This window comes from Hippichthys cyanospilos, chromosome 22 (assembly GCF_059441005.1).
Source record: "Hippichthys cyanospilos isolate Australia breed blue-spotted pipefish chromosome 22, RoL_Hcya_1.0, whole genome shotgun sequence".
Taxonomy (NCBI): Eukaryota; Metazoa; Chordata; class Actinopteri; order Syngnathiformes; family Syngnathidae; genus Hippichthys; species Hippichthys cyanospilos.
The window spans coordinates 1,683,582-1,706,255 of record NC_142390.1 but is presented as its reverse complement, the minus strand read 5'-3'; the positions used below and the strand labels follow the sequence as shown (position 1 = coordinate 1,706,255).

The window sequence follows — 22,674 nt, the reverse complement described above, 5'->3', positions numbered from 1 at the left end:
AAACACATGGTGTTGCATTACCTGCTCAACAATGGACTTTTGTACTAAGAGGCAGAATGCTAGCAGCTGCTCGCTAGTTAGCGCAAGGCGTGACCTACGTTAACACTTAATGTGGCCAACACAATAGTAGTACCGCTACAATTAGTTCAGTACTTAGCCTGAATGTGAATACAGTGGACCCCGGTTTACGACGACCCTGCCTCACCTTTTTTTCACCTTACAATGTGGACAGCGATGTTTTTATTTGTCCCCTCTTTGCACTATTTTGTTCACCTTACCACAACTCCAACATGGTGGCCAGTGTTTGGGCGTGACTCCGTGCTCGTACATCTACACGCGCGTCACTGCTTAGCTCACTTCAATGCTGGTCTGCTATTGGTCCGCATCACGACTCCCTAAGATAGATCCCTAAGAAATTCAAACTTTATTTGATTAGCCGTGATGTTAAAGAGAGAAGATGATTTATATAGAAACGAAGCTGGAGCTAACTTTGTTTTCTTTTATTTTGAAAACCGGCCAGAATCTCTTATCCATCTATTATAGGACTAGGCAGGAACTGTCCAAACAAAATCGTAACTCTCTTGACAGTCACCAAAACATCAGTCTTAATTTGCCAAACACCCCCCCCCCCCCCCCCCCCAACCCTCGCTACTTTGGGATTTAATGTTTTTCTCATCCACAAGCCATTTATGATAGCGCTGCAGCTGACCTAGTTTCAATGCAGTTATAATCCCTGCCAAGAGTTTCAAAACATATTTCCAATTTTATAGTCTTAAAATGTCTCGGCATGGGGGAAAGTTGTTGCGTTAATGGACACATTTTTGAAAATTTATACTATGCTGTATATGTGCATATTATATCCCCGCCTCCTTAATGCACACACACCTTCATGTTTGAATGAGGACAAAGTCTCTTTTTAACCTCCCACAATCCTCCTGGCATGCTAACTTTCTGCATGCTAGCATCTTTGCTACACAAATTTAAGTCTCTGCCCTGTGTTCAATTCCAATTAAAAAAATTCCAATTTGCACCACATATAAAGCCGTTAAACAGTGAGTGGACTCGTGCGCACTTGCAGCTGAGCTTTTGTTCGTTTAGCAAAAACACACCGCTGCAGGAAGGCCTTTGTGCTAGCACGTAAACACAATTACAATGTGAAAGTAGGACAGAGTGTCCTGATGAGAAATCAGATTTGAAGTGACTGTTTACACTGTCGCTTCAGAATTCTTATCGTTTCACGCCCTCAACTCACCACAACACATCGCTTGTTTATCAAAAAAAAAAAAAAAAAAAAAGGGCTGAGGGTTGTTTGCAATCGTCGCAACAAAACGCAAGCAGTGCATGTAATTCCATTTTCTGGCTTAATCACTCGAAATTTCTTGACGTATTTCTTTTAAAACAAGGCGCGTTGTTTTTATTTAACCCTTTTGCTGTATTTGGATCATTTTTGGGTCATTTTCTTCCACATCATTCTCTACGCAGTCACGCCAAGTTGAACTTTGCCATGTTGTCACCGTCTGGGTGAAATTTCAGCTCACTCGTATCTTCTTTCATTGCTTTCCCTTTTGATGTGAAATGACTGATGTCATGATGAAAGAAATGGACAAAACATGTATAAATATAGTGAGTAACATTTTTTTTTAGGACAATGTAGTTGGACTGTAAAAAGTGAACTGCAATATAATGTGCACTCTTAAGAAAATCAGCTGGATACATCATAAATTCTACATGATTCTGTGAGTGAACAAGGTGAGACTCGGACGTCGGTTCAGTCTGTTCGCTTCTTTTATTGAAAATAATGCCTTAACAACCTCAGCTAACGCAAGATGCTGTTATTATTGTAAGTGAGAATTCGGCCCAAAAAATGTACATATGTGCGTCAAATCTCGCCTTATGTGATCAATCTACCCATACTTTTGGCCTTCATTTTTGGGGGAAAAAAAGTTTGCCTTATGTTTGGGAACTTATGGTTGTTCAGTTTTATTATGTACTATGTAGATCCAATGATATATTTTTTTAAGGAACTTAGTCAAACGCTTAAGAAATCATAATAATGTTAGGGTTAGAGTTGTCCTCGTTTTGAGATCCCAGCGTGCCGCGTAGGCCCCGGAACTTTTACTTTTGCAAAGTCAGCAGCCCCATCTTGTAATTTTCGGATTTCCACGCTCTCCCGTCTTTTGATTCAAGTGGTGAAAGAACACGCTGTCCCTGGAAGGAGGCCGGTGCGCCTTTTTTTTTCCCCCATGGAAAAGTCGAAAAAAAAAATTGTGAAACATTTCAAATACGAAAGCTAAAACCGAGAACCCTAACGACGTTTGTGCCATTAAAGTCGATTCGTTCAACTGTTTAAGTTGGGTAAAAAGTCATAAGAGGAAAATACATTACAGTATTAAGACTGAAAAAACGCTTTAATGATCTCCTTTCCAGTCCTCTTGGCGCCGATGTCCCTGTCCCTGTTCCAAAACACGGAGGAGGTCAGACCCCAATATGGACTACAGTCTGTTTCCAACACGTTGTGTAGCATTCAAAGTCCCACTTTAAATAAAACGGAGTCTATAAATTGGCCTATTATGCACATCTGGGTAAAAATACAAAAATAAAGGCGTAGTGCTTAGCAGGAGTTCTTATAATGCAGTTAAGCAGTAATTGCCTCTTGTTTCAATTCATTTGCTCTTAATTTGAAATGATAAAAATGTCACAAATAGATAAAGCATTATATTTTTTACTCTCCTGGTATGCTGAGGGTCAAACTGACCCGTTGAAAGTTCATGTAAATATTGAATTTTTCAATTTAGGATTCATGCTCAGATTAATGTATGATCAACATAGCCTTTAAAAAGGCATTTGTAGGCAGATTTTAAATGTTTGCAAATGTTTTCTTGATAAGAAAGCAAAACCTGGGTCTAAATGACCCCACGATTGTATTGCTTTTCCCAAAGTTAGTTATCGGGATTACACACGAGAAAAAATAAATCCTCAAACTTTTGTATAGTTACTCTGTTTTTATGCATCTCCGTATGCTTGAATTGATGGGGTTGGAAAATAAATGTCAATCACGCTGAAGTGAACACTGATTGGCTGTCTTTTTGTTTATTCTAACCTGATAGGAAGACATGAAAATGCAATATATATATATATATATATATATATATATATATATATATATATATATATATATATATATATATATATATATATATATATATATGCGCCAAAACGGGCAAAAAGTAATGGCAACTCACATCGGGGTATGATGCCAAGATAGGAAATCTTTTATTACAGAGAAAAAAAAACTTTTTCTTCCAAAATATAGAAATCTGTACAACTTCCAGACAATCAATTTACATGAACTGTACAAATTTACAGCAGTTCATCGCAATATACCCAAGGAAAGAAAAAAAAAATTAACACGATAACAATGACATGAGATCACAAGCTTTTTCTTCTTGGGTAAGCTCAGATTTTTTTGTCTATTTTCTGTTTTTTTATACGTAAATAGAAAAAGGGGAAGAAAAAAAAGAAAATGAACAAAAGCAAGGATACGTCTATGATTACAGATTGTGGAAACTATTTTCTTGAAAAACCAAAACAACTTTGGTCCTTGCCAACACTCTTTAAAAATGGCTTCACTTACAATAAGCGTTACTCATGTTAAAAGATGACTTACAAAAAGGAACACATCCAGAGATAGATTACAAAAAAAAAAAAACTCAATTATTGGCACTTCCCATGTGAATGTTTCTGCACTCTACCATTGCTTGTACAATTATGATACATTCTACAAAATGTAAAACACCTCAAATGTGAAAGTGGCAATTATTCAACGATTCGATGACAATATGGACAACAGCAAAAAAAAAACAAAAGAAAAAAACATTGTTCCCTTTCTGTATCACGTCTTAACATGCTTAAGCTTTTCCTAAGAGTCTTGTTGAATGTCCCAGGCCTGAGTTTGGCAATACATTCCAGGAGAGACTCCTCACATCTCCAGAAGAAAACGTTTGACATTTTAGTGCATTTAATGTGCTATTTTATCTCTGACTTCTGTAAGCTATGTGCGCACGAGCTGAATGGATGCCATTGTTACTCCTCCCGAGGACGTGAGCCATTTTTTTTTTCTCTCATTTGCGGCGGTAATGGTTGAGAAGGAGTCAAAGGGGATTTGGTTATATTCTCAAATTTGGGGGTCTTCAAACTGATAAAAGAGATCTAAAAAAAAAAAAAACGAGAGGGGGGGGGGGTCTACCAGTGTTGCCATAAAATACAACTAGCATAACGTGTGACATAGGAAGTGGTGGAGGAAAAACACTAAACCAACTCTGAGGAATACATAAAATCGTGTTTTTGGTTTTTTTTTATTTTTTTTTATGCCACACAGTGCTGACGAGCAGATCACCAGAGAGTGAGGCAAATGGGGGTGCAGTGCGTCAAAGGCTATAGCTCGATTACCCATGATCCTCCTTAGGAGAGCGTTTAACCCCTGGGTGTCATCATTTCCCGAATGTAAACTTTGCCATCAAATGAATTCAATTTATGAATGAACGCATTGTGTTGTTTTAAACCCCTTCCGGTTTTGACAATCTATAGTCATTTCGAGCCTCCTGTAGTTTTTTCTTAACGCAGGGGTGTCAAACTCATTTTAGCCGTGGAAAATGTACTCCCAAATGGGCCGGACCAATAAAATCATGGTATATATTTATATTACTTTCAAACAACAACTTCTGATTAATTATTCTTTTTTTAATACTGTCCAAAGTAGTACAAGCACAACATCGTTATTAATCTTAAAACATTAACATTACTATTAAAAAAAAAAAAAAAAATCATATCTCGCGGGCCGGATTAAACATGTTCATGAGCCAGAATTGGCCCGCAGGCCATATGTTTGACACCCATGCCTTAATGTGTCTAAATCAGGGGTGGGCAAACTTTTTAAGTGGAGGGCCGCAAAGGGTTCTCAAATTTAACAAAAGGAGCAGATGGATGGAGTGTTTTGATTTTCCAAAAAATAAAGCAGGATATTTACAAAACATGAGGTTCTCTTTTGGGGAAATTGATCCACTTTGCGATGAGGAGGTGTGCAATTTGCAATTTTTGTTTCGTAAACTTCAGTACTGTCGAATTGTATACGTTGATAAAGAAAAAGGGCACTTAAGTTTGACTTAAACTCATTTTTGTCAATGTGTAGTTACATTTTCTGCCGCGGGGCCGTCGCGACTGTAAAGTTAAATAAATTTTAAGTACGACCGTTGCATATTTACACATTTTGAAAGTGGTATTGATAACAATAAAAAAAAAACAACTTTCACGGGCCACGTAAAATTATCTAGCGGGCCAGATCTGGCCCCTGGGCCTTATGTTTAAAACCCGTGTCGTAAATTTTGTCTTGTTTTGGCAAACGTTTTCAATGAGGTCCTTGGAAATTTTGCTTTCCCGAAAGGGCTCCCTAACTACATCAATGCCCGAGATCAATGGCCCAAAATGGCGGAAATGAACACCGAGGGGTTAAAGAGCCAGCCTGCTGTGATGGATGCAGCCCCAGAACCAGGTGTGGTTTATGCATGTAAACAATGATGCTACTCAGTAATTCAATGCAGCGCAATCCAGTGAGATGAAAAGGAGACAACAACGCTACGGTACCCTCAATAATTCATCCTCCTTCTTCCGAGTTTCTCGCTAGCTCGCCCCCGCCACCCGCTCGAGTGTGTTTGTGCTGGTTTCGTTTATCCGTCAACGTGAGGGGGGAGGGGCGGAAGGCATCCAGGTGGGGATGCCGAGCACTTTAAGAGCGGGGAGGGCCAGAGGGATTTTAGCTGCCCTGGACAAGAGTCCGGCCCTGACCCTGCCCTGCTCCTCTATCGCAAAACGGGCGATATGCGTCACATGAAGTCTACCTGCACAATCGCGCTTAGTGTGATGTCAGGCTAGCAGTGCTGGCGTCGCTTTTGGCCGAAAGGGAGGTCTGAGGGGGCGCGTGTGATATGTGGCGCTCGAGGCACTGGAAGTCGGACGAGGGGGAGGGCGAAGCCGCCGGGCCGCGTGCGCGAGGGCGGTCGAGACCGCGGCGGTCGCTCGGAAATCGCTAATGGCTCATAATCTGAGAAGAGGTAAGGCAAATGCACCTCCAAAGCTTATAAAAGGACTTCCCTTTGAAAAAGTAAGGGCCCTTGGAGATCACTGATGTGAAAGGCTGACAAGGCCTGGTGTCGCTTTCAAAATTCAAGTCAAAAATGAACATCTGACAGTCAGTGCTCCGCGCCCCGTCGCTATCAGCTTCACAAACAGTGCCGCCAGAACGCCGCGGCTTCTCGCCTACCGCCAACAAACATCCTCCATCTTCGATCAAAAGCTCTGAAATGTTCACAAATACAGTGTAAAGAATGCTTTTGAAATCCAGAGTCTCGTACTCCCCGTTGGACGGAAAGCCATCCATGCCAAGCAGAGAGCTACAGTATTAAACAAAAACAGATGAGGAGGGCGAAAAAAAAGATGTAAAAGTTGACATTCGAATGGATGGAATGCAGGCGATTTTTTTCTTTTTCTTTTTGTTTTTTTTTCTAAAAAGTACACATCCCACACAATCTAACGTCAAAGTGCATTCAATGTCAATTCTCGCAGATTTGGGTAGAATTGGCCCCTCCCCCTTTGCTACACTTTGAAATTTTGGCGAAACAGGAGATCGTATGGTGAAGGAAAAGGAGGGCAGGCTTAGGAACTTGATTGTGAATTTCAACAACATTCATGAATTTGAGGGGGGGTGTCAGTTTATCTGGACTTCCCCCAAAAAGCTACACATAACATGAATGATGGGATTGCAGCCGACACACTGGTATCCATAGGTAACAGGTGTCACAAACATTTGCACTTCCGTATTGGCTTGGAGTAAGTTAAAGCCATTGAGGGCGGGAAGTCAAGGTTAGATCCACTCAAAAAAAAATCAAAAAAACAATTGGGTCAAAAATAACCCAAATTGGGTCTAAAAGGGACCAACGCATGTATATTCATGACACTTCAAATGTTTACATGTGTAATGTTGGGTTATTTTGTACAAAACAACCCAAATTAGGGTTCATCTCAATTCTCGGTTCATATCGCCCAAAAAGCTGTTTTGCATACAAAAAACAGTCGGGTTCAAAATATTTTCGACAATTTTTGAACAAAATGACCCTGTTTTAAGGATGTATTTGTGCAAAATAACCCAGGAGGTTGGGTCATAGACCCAAATACTGAGCTGGTCCTTTTTTGACCAATAATTGGGTTATTTTAGAATATGTACCCAACTTTGTGGGATAAATGGAACACCCAATAAGTTGATGCAACTTATTTTTTTAGTTTTGGCGCATACATGTATTGAATAACCCAGAAAAGAAGCCTCAAATCGGTTGGCGTGAAGGCTATTTCTTTTGCCTCGACAGAAATGAACAACCCACAAATGTACCCAATTTTGGGGTTGTTTTTGTGACAAATTTTTTTCAGTTAAACAAGCCAAAAAGTCAGTCTCTTTTTGACCCAATCATTTCGAGAGTGATGTAAAGATTCCCTGAGGTCCAAAAGGGGATTTTTAACCTAACCTTTAACTTCCTCCTCATCTAGCAAGCGCCAATATTGAACGTCGAGGGGGATAAATCGAGGAATAAATTCCGTACAATTTGGCTTTTATTCTTTTTTGTTTTTGCTGTGGTGTGTTTAGCATGTACCCATAGTAACCACAAGAAAAGTGCAAAGTCAATGCTGACAGCCTACTGAGGGATGAAGCTGATCAGTCGGGGGTGGGTGGGGTTGGGGTTGGGGGGGGGGGGGGGGGGGGTAGCTGCCCCAACAGTTCCATCTCCACAAGGACTCTCCTAAAAAAAAATGGAGTACCAAGCTAATCCAATGACACAACAGAACAGATGATAATGGGGGGAACGGGTGGTGGTGTAGGGATATATCAAACCTACAAGGTTTCCATCACCATCACTTTAGAACACATCCTGTTTTGTTTTTCTTTTCTTTTTTTTCCTTTTTCACAATTTCGTTTCATATTCTTAGCTTTAAAAAAAAGGCTGGCCCTGATCCAGTCATATGTCGACCGGCCAAGGCGCGACCCCGAACGACGAGCAGGCCCGGCCCAAAGTGCGCACCGTTTAACTGGACACGGTCATCATGTTGTAGGCTTTGGAGGGACTGGCTCTGCCCAGCACCATCAGTTCCTCCTTGCAGCTGATGTGGCTTTCCACCATAGGGCTCCCCGAGCCGCCGCTCCCCGAGGGCGAGCTTGCCACCCCCGTTCCCGGCATGACCGTGGGCACGGGCTGCGATTCGTACAGGACGCAGATAGAGCCGTCCTCGCCGATACGGTAGGATACCTCGAAGGGGTCCACCCAAAGGGTGAGCTCGCTGGGCAGTAGCAGGTAGAGTTGCTGGATGGTCAGGCCGATGCGCTGGCCCGCCTGACCCACCAGAGGGTCCATCTTGTGGTTGATACGGATGCAGCGGTACCCTGAACCTTTGCAGGGCCTGTCCGGGAACCAGTGGTGCTTGTATTGTTCTGCCGGGACGCAAAGGAGAGGAGGACAAAAGTTGAAATGACCGTATTTCTCAAGTCCAACTCGCAATTTGAGTTTGGAATTTGTACAAAAACCGGATTTTACGTCTGCTCCTGCTTCCATAATCAAAATATGGAAAAATTCAAAATGCAACCGTTCTGACAGTTCTATGTGATTGCAGCCGGATGTGAGACACTTTGTATACAAAGGGCATTTTTTTTTCCAAATTTTGGACCATAGAAAACCATTATAATGACAATTTTTGAGATGCATATTAAAAGGATTTATTACATTGTTTTTCCTACGATTTATGCAATATTCTGTTGAGCGGCGGTCAAACTGTCAGCAAACAGAAATTTCATGTTGATTTGTGTTTCGCCTCAAGAAAAGTCGGGGGTGGTAGAGACCAGTAAATGGATTTGTTTTAAAGTTTCTCTACTTTCAGGTATTTTACCTTGTAGATTAAGTAACATACTTTTGCATAGGCATAGATGCAAACATTGAAAATGGTGTTGCAGTAATAAAATGATTTCATGATTTTCATTTTAAGCCTTGTACATGACAGGATATTACTTCCATTCCAATTAATATTATTCAAACACAGATATGTGGTGATATAATGCACTGTTCCTATCACGGCATTAAACAGTATTAAATTTGATTTGCTGATGCCTTCATGGACCCTCACTTGAGAACTGTTACTTTAGACCTTGCTAGTCTGTCTCAGGTGGTTAATGCCTTTTGTTGTTGTAGATAATTAGACTGGATCGGGCTGTACAGTTATTGTCAGGGTACATCAGCACAGGCAAGCGGAGAAAAACAGCACCACCTGTTATGCTCCTGATAAGCGGCTATAAAACAGGCGGCCCTGTGTGTACGTGACAAAAAAAAAAAAAAAAACTCGTTGAATTGCACAATCCCTCCCCCGGCTGCCGTCAGTGTCACAAAGTCTCCCATGACTGGCTGAACAAAAACACTGAAAGTCCAAGTCTCAGCCAGCCATCTGGGAGGCGTGGCTCCGCCCCTTCTTAAAGAGACAGGATCCTGTTTTTGCGGAAGTTTTTTCCACAGTGACGCCATCACTTTCAGTTCCCCTTGGGGTTCGACTGAAAAGTGTTGACTGTCGCTTGGGCGTATGAGGAAGAAAAATGTTTTCAATCCTCTTGACCCATTCAGATTCTCGATCTAGGGCTTTTTATTTACAGAAGAACAGAAATTAAAAAAAAAAAAAAAAACGCCCCTCTTGTTTACTTGGATGGAGCTCATCCATATTAAATTCCTCTTGATGCAGACGCCATTGTAACCAAAGAATTAAAGTAGGCTAGAGTGCAGGGCACCTGTATTCAACAACAGGGGTAATAACATAATAAACCCCACCCTCTCCCCCTGCCTTTCTGAGGCCTGTAATGGAAAAGCACTGGAGGATCTGTCGGGCAAAGCCACAAAAGACATCCACCTCTAAACCCCCGGAGCAGCTGGGATTGGGATCAGCCTATTCTTAATAACCAGGACATGGGGGGGGGGGGGCGCACTTAACAAAAAGACACTTATTCTCACCAAAAATGCTTTAGGTGAGTGTAGGGCATGTCCGTGGTTGCAAAGAACGATCTTAAAATGCGGTCTTCTCCTTTTAGACACTATAGAAAACCGGGGGGGAACTCAATTCCCGTACATGTTGAATCTATTTTCAGCCCCCCTCCCCGATGACGTCACATCCACCCCCTGTCCTGCTATAGGCTCCAACAAAACACCCTCCCTCCACCGGGATCCATTTTATAGAAACTTTTTGTTTACAGGCCAACCCCTTGTTGGTTTTCTTTTCCTGTGACAAAACAAGACTAATAGTCTCAACAAATCTTATCTATGAAAACAAAGATCAAGCACCAATAATGTGCAATTTTGCTAAGCCAAAACACTACCACGCATAAATTACAATTGTTCTAAAGGTCTTAAATTTTACTGCCGGATCGGTGGGGGATCTGGAAATCTAGGTCATCATCTGCTTTTCCATACGTGGAAGTGAAGCAGATTTATAACAGCCGGGTTCAGGAAAAAAAGACCTTAATTCCCCCAAGTAGGACTCGTTACTCTAATTATATGGATGAACATGCGCAAGATGGCGTCATAAATTAATCTTCAAAGTTTTAAGCTGTTAAAATGACAAAAACAAGTCATCGAATGATCGGAATTCAATGCTTTCATGAAATTCCATGGCTCGTCCTCTATAATTACAAGAGCTATTATGGGTGTTTGATAATTATTTAATTATAAATGAGTTTGCATTACGTAATTGTGCAGCGTCTGTTGTCGAGATCCGCGCACTTCCTTGTCCCCCCCCCCCCCCCCCCCCCCCCCCCCCCCCCCCCCATTTGTCGCCTCCTCCGTGCGCTCTTGGTGGCGCTGATAGTGAGAACAAAGAAGGCTTCTTTCGACTTTCACGGTCCGACCACAAGCCGAATTCAGAGCCAATTTCGGCGCCGATTAAAAATAAAAAGAAATTTAGTGAGAGATGTCTACACACTCCACGGTTTGCTCAATGGGATATAAAACAAAGAAGGGGTTTGGCTCACCTGACAAAATGTCCTGTAGACTCTGGCTGAACGTTTGGACTTGCCGATCGTTTACGTGTCCTTTTACCCGCAGAAATCTCGACAAAAATCCCACGGCGGCGTTGATCTCTGGTTTCATGGTTCCCCGGGCGCAAAGGGTATGCATTGAGGAAGGCCTGTGTGCGCTTTTTTTCTGGTCACTGCGCGCTCGTCGGTGCGTCTTTTTCTCCACTTTCAGCCCAGATCCAAGTGCGCTTGGTTGCTGTGCTCATTTAAGGGCTCAGTGCGTCGCGGTAGGCGCTTTTGTTTTCCTCGCGGAGCTCCGATCGACAGAAGCCTGTTGGTAAATAAATACCACGCAAAAAAAAGAGGGGGGTGGATCTTCAGATGGGGTCCTTCGGCGCTCCTCTAGTTCCTCCCTCTTCACTGCCCTCCTCCAAAGTGACGCGAGTCTATGGTGGAGATATTTTATACCGCCCCCCTCCCTCCCTTTCCATCCCCCCCAGAGGCGACGACACAAGCTGCTACAGCAACAACATTTCACCAATGGCAGGCCCCGCCAGCCTCTGACGAACCACATATAGGAGGAGAGTTGCGCCTACGTCACCGGTTCTGGAAATAAACACAATCACATAGCGTGAAGCCGTGCTGCGTTTGGAGGCTGTCGGTTTTTGGAGCTGTGGGAGAAAACGGACAACTGTTTTTGTTTTGCGCCGAATAAGCAGTTTTGGGGACTGATGCGTTTCTTTTTCTTGTAAGGTTGTATTGTGATGCAGTGGTTCTCAAATGGGGGTACTTGAAGGAATTTCAGGGGGTACTTGAGATTTTAAATGAAACAAACACGTGCAAAAATCCTTTAAAAATATTTATTGAAGTCATCGTTTCAGGAAAATATACGTTGATTAAAAAACAGAAAAATATTCAACTTTTGGGATCATAGTAGAGATGTGTTCACAAAAATCAGTCATTAACTTGACAGGTAACGAGAGGTGGCACATAAGAGTTGGGTTGAAGCATTCTAGTATGGGGGAGAATCTGGCTTTCTTTTTTTAATTACCTCAACATAAAATGTGCTGATGAACTGAATGTTTTCCTAAAAAAAAAAAAAGTATGCCCAGGGGTAGTAGTACCCCCATTTGAGGTTGTGATACCACTTGCGGTGGTCCGATATCTGAAGGGCGGGTCTAGACAAGGTGGAGTCTTTTGATTGGTTTTCAAGATGTTTGTTCCTCTTGAACACTACCTGATAACGTGCGAGTTTTACAGTCGCTTTTCTATTGTTTGCTTTTCTAATCGGTGAATTCAGTGACGTCATAACAAAACTCCGAGGGGCCAAACTCACCTAAGTTTACGACCTTATTTTTTCAGCTCGGTCAAGCGAGACAAAAACAAGAAGTTGGGCTGCCGGTGTTTACATTTGTGAGTGACATCACTTTTCCTGCGCTCTTGACAGCGGAATGTTCTTGAGACGGGCTAGGTCGCAAGCCAAACGTCGCGTTGGGGCATTGGAACCGTGTTGTCAGGCAAAAGTGGGAAATGAGTGGAAAAGTACAAGCAGAAGCTCCACCTTGTTGCTGCAAACAGTCATGGTGACCCGCTGAGTGCTCTCCGCAATCATCGCGTAATCAATTGGAGCACTCAGCGCCTCGGCCCTCGTGTCCCGAAAGAGTGCAAAATGTGCTCGTATATAACACGCCATTGCTTCTTATTCATGTACCCCCCTGAAAAATATTTTTTCATCCGGCGCCAAGCTGATTTATTCAACTTTGTAAGTACCGTATTTCTCGGCGTACAAGTTTTTTCAACAGCATAACCAAACAGATTTTATACACGCGTCTGTGTTTGAATAATTTAATCATTTTCTTGTTGATGCGGCACTTTTTGCAGTGTAGTCTTCTAAAAAAAAAATCCGTGGAATTGACAGTAAATTTGCGTTATTTTACCCCCGATAATTACCGTAGTTCTCAGAGTACAGGGGCTTCTCGGGTTACGACGGTCTCGACGTTTCGAGGTTACCAACGCACGCGGTAAACTATCGGCCATTACTATGGAAGTCAAATTAGATATTAAGCGTTCTAAAAGCGCCAACGAACTAGCCGTTGCGCAAGAGAGAGACCGTTCGAATGCTCTATTCAACTTTTGGGTTTTGTTGACGTAATAAAAGCGGCGGTTGAAGCGTGGCAAAAAATGGCCGCCGCGCTATTTCTGGTTGCACGGCCCTTCAAAACAAGAGTCCTCTCCAAAATAAAAAGCGATGCAAGAACAAAGTTTTTCAGAACAAGAGTACAATACTTTACAGTACAATACATATCGAGTAATCTATTGATTTTAGTTATTTATTATGTTTTAGTTATTATTTGTATAGTGTTCGGACCTACCTTGATTATAAATGTTATTAATAACTGTTATTTTGAAAATGCATGAAATGATCTAACATAAAATCTAAATTTGAGAGCCACCATATAAAGCACAATAGCGCATTATCCACACAATGGCATTTCTATTTTTCATCCACACACAATGTGAATATTTTTTTAAATGTGCTAAATAATGGCATAACGCTCGCCCAATGCGATGACTCACTCGCTCACTGTGTTGTTAGTGACGTTACTGACAAGTGCTCACCTAACTGCAAGTTCACACATGTACTCACCCCCCACGCACAAAAACATGCCTAGAGTCGCAGTTTCGCCCAAGAGTTTCAAAGCGTTTGCACACCTGGAAAATTCACTTCACACTTCCATAGTGTTGTCAAAATTTGAGGATCATAATTCATTACGATAACTTTGCTCTTTCAAGCTACTACCTCTCCAACTGGAAAGTTTACATAGAGTTTGTAGGGTTTTTTTTGTGGTTAGATCGAGACTAATGAGAATAGAGCGCGTCGAAACTTGGACGGACTAGATCAAGATTTTTGAAGATCAAGCTCAAGAAACCAACAAGCTCCTGAAAAAAATCTTGTATTTGTTTGTGAAATGTTACGTTGGAACAAATCTCAAAATGAAGTAAATTTGTTGTTGCGATTTCTTACTGATCACAGCAGTAGTAGTCTTGACTAGTCCTGATCATAAATCCCAAGTCCACCTTGTCCGAGACCAAGTAAAATGGCTTCAATTTTGAGACGAGACCTTAAAAGGCCCGTATCATGGAAACCGAGCAGAAAATAAAGGACTTACGTTCTTGAGTCACAACGTAACGTCACAGAGGGGAGGAAGGACCACTTCTACACCGGGCCGTACCACCTGTGCAAGGGTAAATGCACACCCACCTTATCCGAGGAGAAGTTCATGTTTTATTTATTTATTTATTTTTATTCCAGGGTTGGGGAAGAGAGATTTTGTTCCGAGTTGGCCAAGTAAACAGCAAGGTTTCATTTATTAGTTAAAAAAATCTACTGTAAAAAACGTCCATGTAACAAAAATGTGTTTGGAGCACACTGCTGGACAATCAACGTTTGTCGTGCAAAACTCACCCGTGGCCGGAATTTAAGAATAGAAGTTTTCCCCAGGGTACTGTTTTGATAGGGTGAACGGGTGTTGCGCTATGTGGTTTCTTGACATGTGTTTTGCTTTGTTGGCTCTCCCAGTTCATTTTGATGTCAGCAAATTGTCTGTTTTTGCCTTTTTCGTTCACTGATCATTACGTTGGCTTTTTTTGGTTGTTTTTAGTTCGTCAGCGCCATTGAGTTTTCGAGCAACGTCATGAAGTGGGAGTCAAGGAGACGTTTTACTTCCTGGTTAAAAATTGTCAGAACTAAAGACAAACCTCAGATTTCAAAGGGAATTAAATCAAATTGTGTCAAAGTACGATTGAAGGAAGGAAGGAGGAAGTTCCTCTTTTTTATAGCATCGCAAGTATTGATTTTAGAGTCAACAGTTTTCAAGGACGTGAAAATAACTTTCCAACCTTTTGGTGTGCGCTTCCAATTGGATGTTTTGTGGAACCCCTGACATTTTCCACGCACACCTGGAAAAACCTTTTCGATATAAACAAAGCATACTCAGTTCCAGATGTCGACTTTTACATCCAACGCAACTCAACATAGTTTTGTGAAACGAGACTGTGCCACAATCCCAATTTTGAGGAATTTTCATAGCAACGTCGTATTGAATATGTCAGTCGAGAAAGAGAAAAACTTCAGTCCCTAACTTTCCTTTTTCATTTTTGTTGTTTGGGTAAATAGTGAAGCACCAAGGTGGGTACAAGGTCAGCGCTGCACAAGGGTGGGGCATCCTGCTTTTTGGCTTTAGCTCACATGAATGGAGGCTTTTAACTCCAAACCGCACGTGAGCAACAGAATGGGAAAGAATGTCGGCCGCTTAATGACGGTGCAGGAGGGGGAGGCGAGGCCCGGCGGCTCCCTTTTTCCCCAAAACACCGACGACGTGGAGGTGTATATGCGCATGCTCGGGCACAGCAGTGGGCTACACAAAGGCTAAGCTAACGTTCCCATTCAGATACCAGACTAAACAAAGCAGCCGCAAATGTAAACACAATGCCAACTCCTGAAGTTCTACAAGATAGTCATCTTTGTTTTGATTTGATGAAAGTGCGCATCGGTTTTGAAAACATTATAAGGTCATTTTAAGAACGTAAAAACTATCCCTAAAAAGTCAGGAATGCAACAAAAAGGGAAATTTCACGCTAATTAATCAAATCTGTGCAAATGCACTTGTAGTTGAGTGGGCTAAAAGCGGTGAGCTTGACTCACGTTTTCAAGTTGTGTATTTTGCCTTGTATGTCATAAAAACGACATATGTATGGATAGAGCTCATGCCACTGATCATCGAGTGGTTTAAAGAAAAAAAAAAACATTAAAAATGTTAGTTATCCAGCCCTCAAAAGCAGGTACCACATTGGTACAAAAAAACACGAGAGTCAAACTCGCCCAGATTGAATTAAAAAAAAATCTTTTAAGCAGAAGAACTTGTACTCTGAGAAATACGGTGCATTAAATTGCCATCAGCGTTGTAGTTTGTAGTTCAGTGGCAGCTTACCGCAGTGACACATAGCACGTTCCCAGTCATGCTTTGAATTCCCCTTCAGAGGAAAAGCAGTTAACTCATTAGTCACCCACACACACACTGAGATATAAATATGTAAGATTTGATGAATATTACATGGTGCGCTTCTCCCACTTTTATCTGGGACAGCTACTCGGGACGTAAAGTAGACGGCAATGTCGGCGTTGAAATGAACGTCACACGATACCCGCAGACTTGAGTGAATGTTTAACTCATGCTTATTTTTAGTCGGCCTGAAACGGACACGCAGCGAGGGACGGTCTGAGCGTTTCACTTACAGTCGTCTTTCAGCTCCCCTCCATAAAAAAAAAAAAGGATTTGACTAGAATTGTATTGTTCTTTTAATGACTATTTTAAAAGACGAGAATTCACGTTCATGGCACTGAAAGAGTGAATGTTAGAAATGTCTGGGATTGAATGTATGGAAAATGAAAAATATGTCTTTGGGATTGAATTTATGCCGTACGGATGTTTACATAACTGATATTTTAACTTTATTCGTAACAAATGCATGCAGAATTGTTCCCTTGGATCATGTATCATGTTTTGATGATTATATGGAGGTTAGCGCCCTCTGATATGGCTTTGTGTTCCTTGGAATTTGGCAAATAAATATATACTTATATGAACATCAAAGACTGATAGAACGAGAATGTTGAGCTTATCTTTTATGCTGATAAGATTTTTTTTTTTTTTTTTTAATCAAAGGCCACAGTCACAACGCCATCCTTGAACATAGCATTGCTAGCCCCGCCCTCTCGGGGAGAAAGATCTCGATCGTTCTGCAACATGGAGTCGGTGACTTCGCTCCCTCCAGTAAGTGACGCATGCTCCAGGCAGCTCTCAAAACAGCTGGGGCGTCATATTAGGTAGACCACGCCCACGCCGGCCGCCATTCACAGTCCGATGTGCGCAGCCGCGGAAATAAACGCTCGCTTTGCGGCGTCTTACCGGTGATACCTTGACCGCAGTGAAAAGTTGTGTTTACTTATGTGGGTAGGATGAGTCACAAATGAAGAATGTGTCATACAACTAGAAAACTGGTTTGTCAGCAAAGTTGGGTGAAATTCTATTGTAGTTTTTTTCCATGACCAAAAAGGGACACGTTTTGGCAACACCTAACCACTGTTGTAGAGCGTCCAAAGGACAAGACCGTAGACTTTTGTGGTTAAAAATAATTAGTGGATTCAATCATTTTTCAGGAAAATATACATTCATAAGACAGTAGGTTATTCCATTTCATTCATGCAGGGGTATTGTAATGGGTCCTGACTTTATGTGTCATGTGCCACCTCTCGTTACCTGTCAAGTTCATGATTTATTTTTGTTCCATCTCTAGTATGATACCAAAAGTTGAATATTTTTCTTTGGATAATTATTCATTTATAATTTTTCCTTTTTGAGAACAGGTCTGACACTATATATGGATTTTTTTTTTTTTTTTTTTTGGGGGGGGGACAAATATTTATTAATAATTTAGTTAATGATTTATTTTTGTGAGAACAAACCTGTGGACTCAAACTCAACCTTGGACATTGTGGACTTACTTGACTTGGACTCTGAACTTTGTTACACAGACTTGACTCAGACTCCAACGTTCTGGACTAGAGCGACTTGAACCTTGTGACCTTGGACTCGAACCTTATAGACCTGGACTTGAGCTGGACCCGATTGACTCGGACTCAGACGTCATAGACTCGGACTTGACTTTGACTCCAACCTTATGGATTTGAAGACTAATCTTGTGGACTCTGACTCGACTTAGACTCTCACCTTTGTGTCTGACTTGGACTCTATAACGCTGGACTTGAAAAACACCTTTGTATTCAACTGCAGTTAAATAAATAAACACCCGTAGAAAATATAAGGCTTCACATGTTCATGAAATAATCCTACGAGTTTTCAAAATAGACCCTCATCCCCTTCAGGAAATACATTTCGAGGCTAAAACAAAATAATCGTTTTGGGCAATCAGTTGCTAAAACATGCCCTTGAACTTCTAGGGGCGAGCACTGTTTGTTCCGTGTAGACACGCCCACCAGAATCAAGAAGGCTGACTGGCGTCACGGGGCATGCCGAGACTTGTCAGAGGTGCTGCGGTGGGTCTGTGTCAAGATAATGAAGCCCATAAAGCTCTGGTTTCGCTTTTTTTTTTGGACCCTCTGCAACCTTTAAAATGATCATTGGATAAAGGAGTTGAAATGTGGTGTTGCTGAGTTCTTTGAGGCGTGTGCCTCTTCTTGTTCTTCTGTATGTATTTTCCTCTTTTTTTGTTCCTCTTCTTTTTCCTCTTCTTCAGGTTTTACTTGTTCCTCTTTTTTATCTTCTTCATGTTGTTTTTTCTCTTTTTCTTCTTCTTCTTCCTCTTCTTGTTCTGCTTTTTGTTGTTCATGTCCCTCTTCTTGTTCTTCTTCATGTTCTTTTTCTTCTTTTTTGTCCCTCTTCTTTTTCCTCTTCTTCTTCTTCCTGTTGCTCTTCTTCAGGTTTTTCTTATTCCTCTTTTTGTTCTTCTTGTTCTTCTTCCTCTTCTTGTTCTTCTTTATGTTCTTTTTCCTGTTTTTGTTCCTCTTCTTCTACCTCTTTATGTTCTTTTTCCTGTTTTTGTTCCTCTTCTTCTTCTTCTTCTTCTTCTTCTTCTTCATGTCCCTCTTCTTCATGTCCCTCTTCTTGTTCTTCTTCATGTTCTTTTTCCTCTTTTTTGTTCCTCTTCTTTTTCTTCTTCCTGTTCCTCTTCTTCAGGTTTTTCTTATTCCTCTCTTCGTTCTTCTTCTTCTTCTTCCTCTTCTTGGTCTGCTTTTTGTTGTTCATGTCCCTCTCTTGTTCTTCTTCATGTTCTTTTTCCTCTTTTGTTGTTCTTCCTCTTCTTTTTTGTCTTCTTCTTTTTTTTCTTTTTCTTCTTCTTCTTCAAGTTTTTCTTGTTCCTCTTTTTCTTCTTGTTTTTATTCCTCTTCTTGGTCTGCTTTTTGTTGTTCCTGTCCTTCTTCTTTTTCTTCTTCACGTTCTTTTTTCTCTTCATAACGTGTTTTGAATTACGTTCGCAAAGTTTTCCCTCCTTTGGCTAGCCATAGTGGTGCCCAATACGTACACTGTGGTCAGAGCGTGATAGACAATAATATTACAACAATATTACCAAATGTTAGACCATTGTTGCAACCATTCTTCTGGGAGGAACTTCAAAATAAAAGCGCACACAGGCCGTTTGTTTCATACATTATTTGTTATGGTCCAGTTTACTTTGAAGTACTGACTGACTTTCTCACAACGTTTAGCTGTTTACTATAACGCAGTGGCATGTGGCTAAAAAAAAAAAGTAAAGTCGATTATTAGCCTGCGCAAAATGATCCCTTTGTATTCATCAGATGTTTTGACCGCTGAGGTTCTCAAGGCTGCAGCGACAGATAATCCCTGGTTGTCAGAACAGGCCCTTGTAGAAGCTATAGTATGACGAATGACACTAACATCACACTACTCGCCCCAGCTTTTATGATCCACAATCTGACAAGCCCCGCCCACATTGCAATGCCTGCACTAATTAAATAAGAAGCTGTGGTTGCACTCAGGATATTAAAGGCCTGCGGTGGCTGTACAGGTGCTGGAAAAGAAAGACGGAAAGTAATGGAAAGAAAATGGCTGTCACTGTGTTGGGCAGCACATTTAGTTTTTATTCATCTGGGGTTTTTTTTTTTCTTGGAGGTTTATTTGTATTTACTTTTAAATTCAGTTCCTGGCATGCAATCCTCTGACCGGCAGCAACGTCTTCACTTATTGGTTGGCTTAGGGAAAGCTTCTGTCCTGCTGTATACCACTGTAGGAAGCCAAAATGGCATTTTGAAGGACGAGCCGATAGCATCGCCGCAGGGGGCGCGCTTTGCTGCTTATCAGTCATCAGATAAGATGTGAGGAGATCAGTGTTTACCCAATGTTTTTTGCACTCACCCAGTGACGGCGGACAATATTATGCCTTGAATTTGCAAGGTAACAAGTCAAAAAGGTGACCTTCTCCTAATGATGTTTCAAGGAAAAAAAATGTAATGTGATCCACAGGCTTAATTTCCAAACAATGGCAGATTTGTAATCCTTATATAACGCCCTTCCCTACATTACCTGTTTTGAAGATTGACCCAGTATTTCCTGACATATAAAGGTTTAAATAGCCACACCTATTTTTGCTGAAAATGTCAAAGCGGAGATTTGGTGCTCTGCAATCAATAATAACAAGTAAACCCAGTTTTGTTAAAATCAACAATGGCTTTTTTGGGGGGGTGCTTACTTGGACATAGAATGGCATATGCAGTTTTTTTAAGGTAATATACACTTCTTGGTACAGTGAAATGAAGGGTGAACTGGAACTAAATGAAATATCCTTGCATTGCCCATTTTTTTATTGGTTAAATTCTAAAAATGTCTTTCGATGGAGTCTGCAACATTTTTTCTTTCTTTGTATTTTCCTCATAATACAAACCTGTTACAGCATTGCAGAGCATATCTCCACTTTGAAGATTAGCACATTACTTTTGCTACATTGACTTTTTCGGGACGTTTCACTCCCCCCCCCAAAAAAAATCATGTGCTCCAGCACGTGTCTTTATGAAGGCTGGCTCGTGGATGATCAAAGGTTTTTCCGAGCGTAATTGGCCGAGGCATCGGCATCCAAGCGTTTCTGCGGCTGAACGTCTTTGATGGCGTGAAGTCGAGTGTAAAAGACCCCCTCCTACCTCGTCCTCACTGCTAAGTTCATTTATTCATTTCCCCTGTGGCAAAATCCGACATAGACTTGGAACTTCCTCGCAAGCACGCTTTGAGATCAGGAAAATGACGACATGATGACGATTATTTCGCAATTAAGATGTCCAAGACACACTTGCAGAAACGTGCTTGAGGACGTCTCGCGGATCCCGCAACTAAATGTTCGCGCTCGGAATCCATCCACGTTTTCACAACCGCTACCTCCGTTAACACGAGCATTAGCCAAAGCGCCTGATACGCAGGTTCCCACCGCCATCAGAAAGATTTATGGGCCGGGGTCACGTTCTTGGGTGTTGCGACATTGATAAATCTTCGGAGTACAATGTCGCGAGGATCGCAGGAAGCCACAAAGGGGAGCGGAGAAATTACAGTAGCTTGAAATGAAGTCAAAGCTTCTGAGCCTCATTCAAATAGCGGGTCGCTTGTGGAGGGGGATTTAGTGTAGGAAGTGCGGCCAGAAAATGGCAGAACCAAAGATGGAAGGGAGCTGACCTACTTCAAATTGAAGTTGGACTCTACAAAGATGATAAGAGGGCTTTTTGCTAGCGTGTGGCTAATTCAAACCAGACCCAATTCAAACCAGGGTGTGTTTGGAAGACATATGCCGATGGAAGCTTTCAAGGCCAGAATATTACAATAATTTTACAAAAGATGGCTGAAGATCCTGAAGAACCTTGGATTTGTGACACTAGTTGGATTGTCTTCTTCTTCTTTACGCCCATGTTTATGTTTCTTCCATTTAATAATTTTGCTGTACAATAATTTGATATTAGCAGAAATGTGCCTTTGTACTTTTCTCGACCAAGATTTTTGGAGGTCCAGACCAAGGCAGGACCGACACTTCTGGCGGTCAAGACATAGACAAGACCGAGGCTTTTGCAAGACTTTTGTAGGCCTAAACCGAAACACAACCGAGACTTTGAAAATCGAGACAAGACGTGACCAAAACTTTCTGAGACTGAAACACCAGCAAGACTTTTGAAAATCAAAAAGAGGCATGACATGACTTTTGGAGTTCCAGACCAAGGCAAGACCAGGACTTCTGGCGGTCAAGACGGAGACAAGACCCAGACTTTTGTAGGTCCTGATGGAACATGACCAAGGCTCTTGGAAATCAAGAAGAGGCATGACATGACTTTTGGAGGTCCAGACCGAGGCAAGACCAGGACCTCCGGCGGCCAAGACAGAGACAAGACCAAGACTTTTGTAGGTCCAGACCGAAACACGACCAAGACTCTTGGAAATCGAGAAAAGACACGACCAAGACTTTTTGGGTTCCTGACCGAAACACGAGCAAGACTTTTGGAAATCAAGACGGGACATGACCATGCTCTTTTTGAACACATATCTATTTTTTTTTATTGGGTTACAAATCAAAAAGATATATATCCTTAAAAAGTGGTCTTGAGACCAAGACCAATCTGGAAAATCACAAGACTAGAAGTCAACATTTCCAATTTTTTTTTTTTTAAAGTTTGCATTACATACAAATACAGAGACCTTCACAGTTCAAGCCATCATCTGACCGGACTGCAGCGCTAATCCATCTGTCCTGCTAACTTCAGATTCGTTTGTCTTGTTGCTGTGGTTTTCCTTGCTTCCTATTCTCACGGAATACTTCATCCATATGTCATTATATGTCACATGGCGAAGATTAATAGTTGGTAAATCAAAACAAATATTGACCAGAGGAACCTGCATTGATGTATGGCGGAGGCCTGAGGGAACGTCTATGGTTTTGTTCTCTTGGATGAATTTGGCAATGAGACAGGAACACCAGGTGGGTCTTTCATCTTCCAAGATGACTGCGCGTCAGCCATTTTGTCC

General features: G+C 41.6%; 1 protein-coding gene and 1 long non-coding RNA gene across 3 annotated transcripts in view; one reads left to right on the top strand and one right to left on the bottom strand.

Moving 5' to 3' along the window:
* The window catches only part of LOC148405360 (uncharacterized), a 51,912-nt gene that overhangs the window by 21,815 nt on the left and 7,423 nt on the right, over positions 1 to 22,674 (top strand). The window contains exon 5 of one of the 2 annotated variants that reach the window (XR_015864219.1): positions 2,428 to 3,068. The exons of the other annotated variant lie outside the window; for it this stretch is intronic. This is a non-coding gene — a long non-coding RNA (uncharacterized LOC148405360). Of the gene's footprint in view, positions 1 to 2,427; positions 3,069 to 22,674 lie in introns of those variants that run through there. 2 annotated transcript variants of the gene reach the window in all.
* Positions 3,250 to 11,511, bottom strand: btg1 (BTG anti-proliferation factor 1). The gene is made up of 2 exons (XM_088406453.1): positions 11,099 to 11,511; positions 3,250 to 8,530 (listed from the first exon to the last, which is right to left on the bottom strand). The coding sequence occupies exons 1-2, from the start codon at positions 11,241 to 11,243 to the stop codon at positions 8,127 to 8,129; spliced, it is 549 nt and encodes a 182-aa protein (XP_088262579.1). The 5' UTR covers positions 11,244 to 11,511; the 3' UTR covers positions 3,250 to 8,126.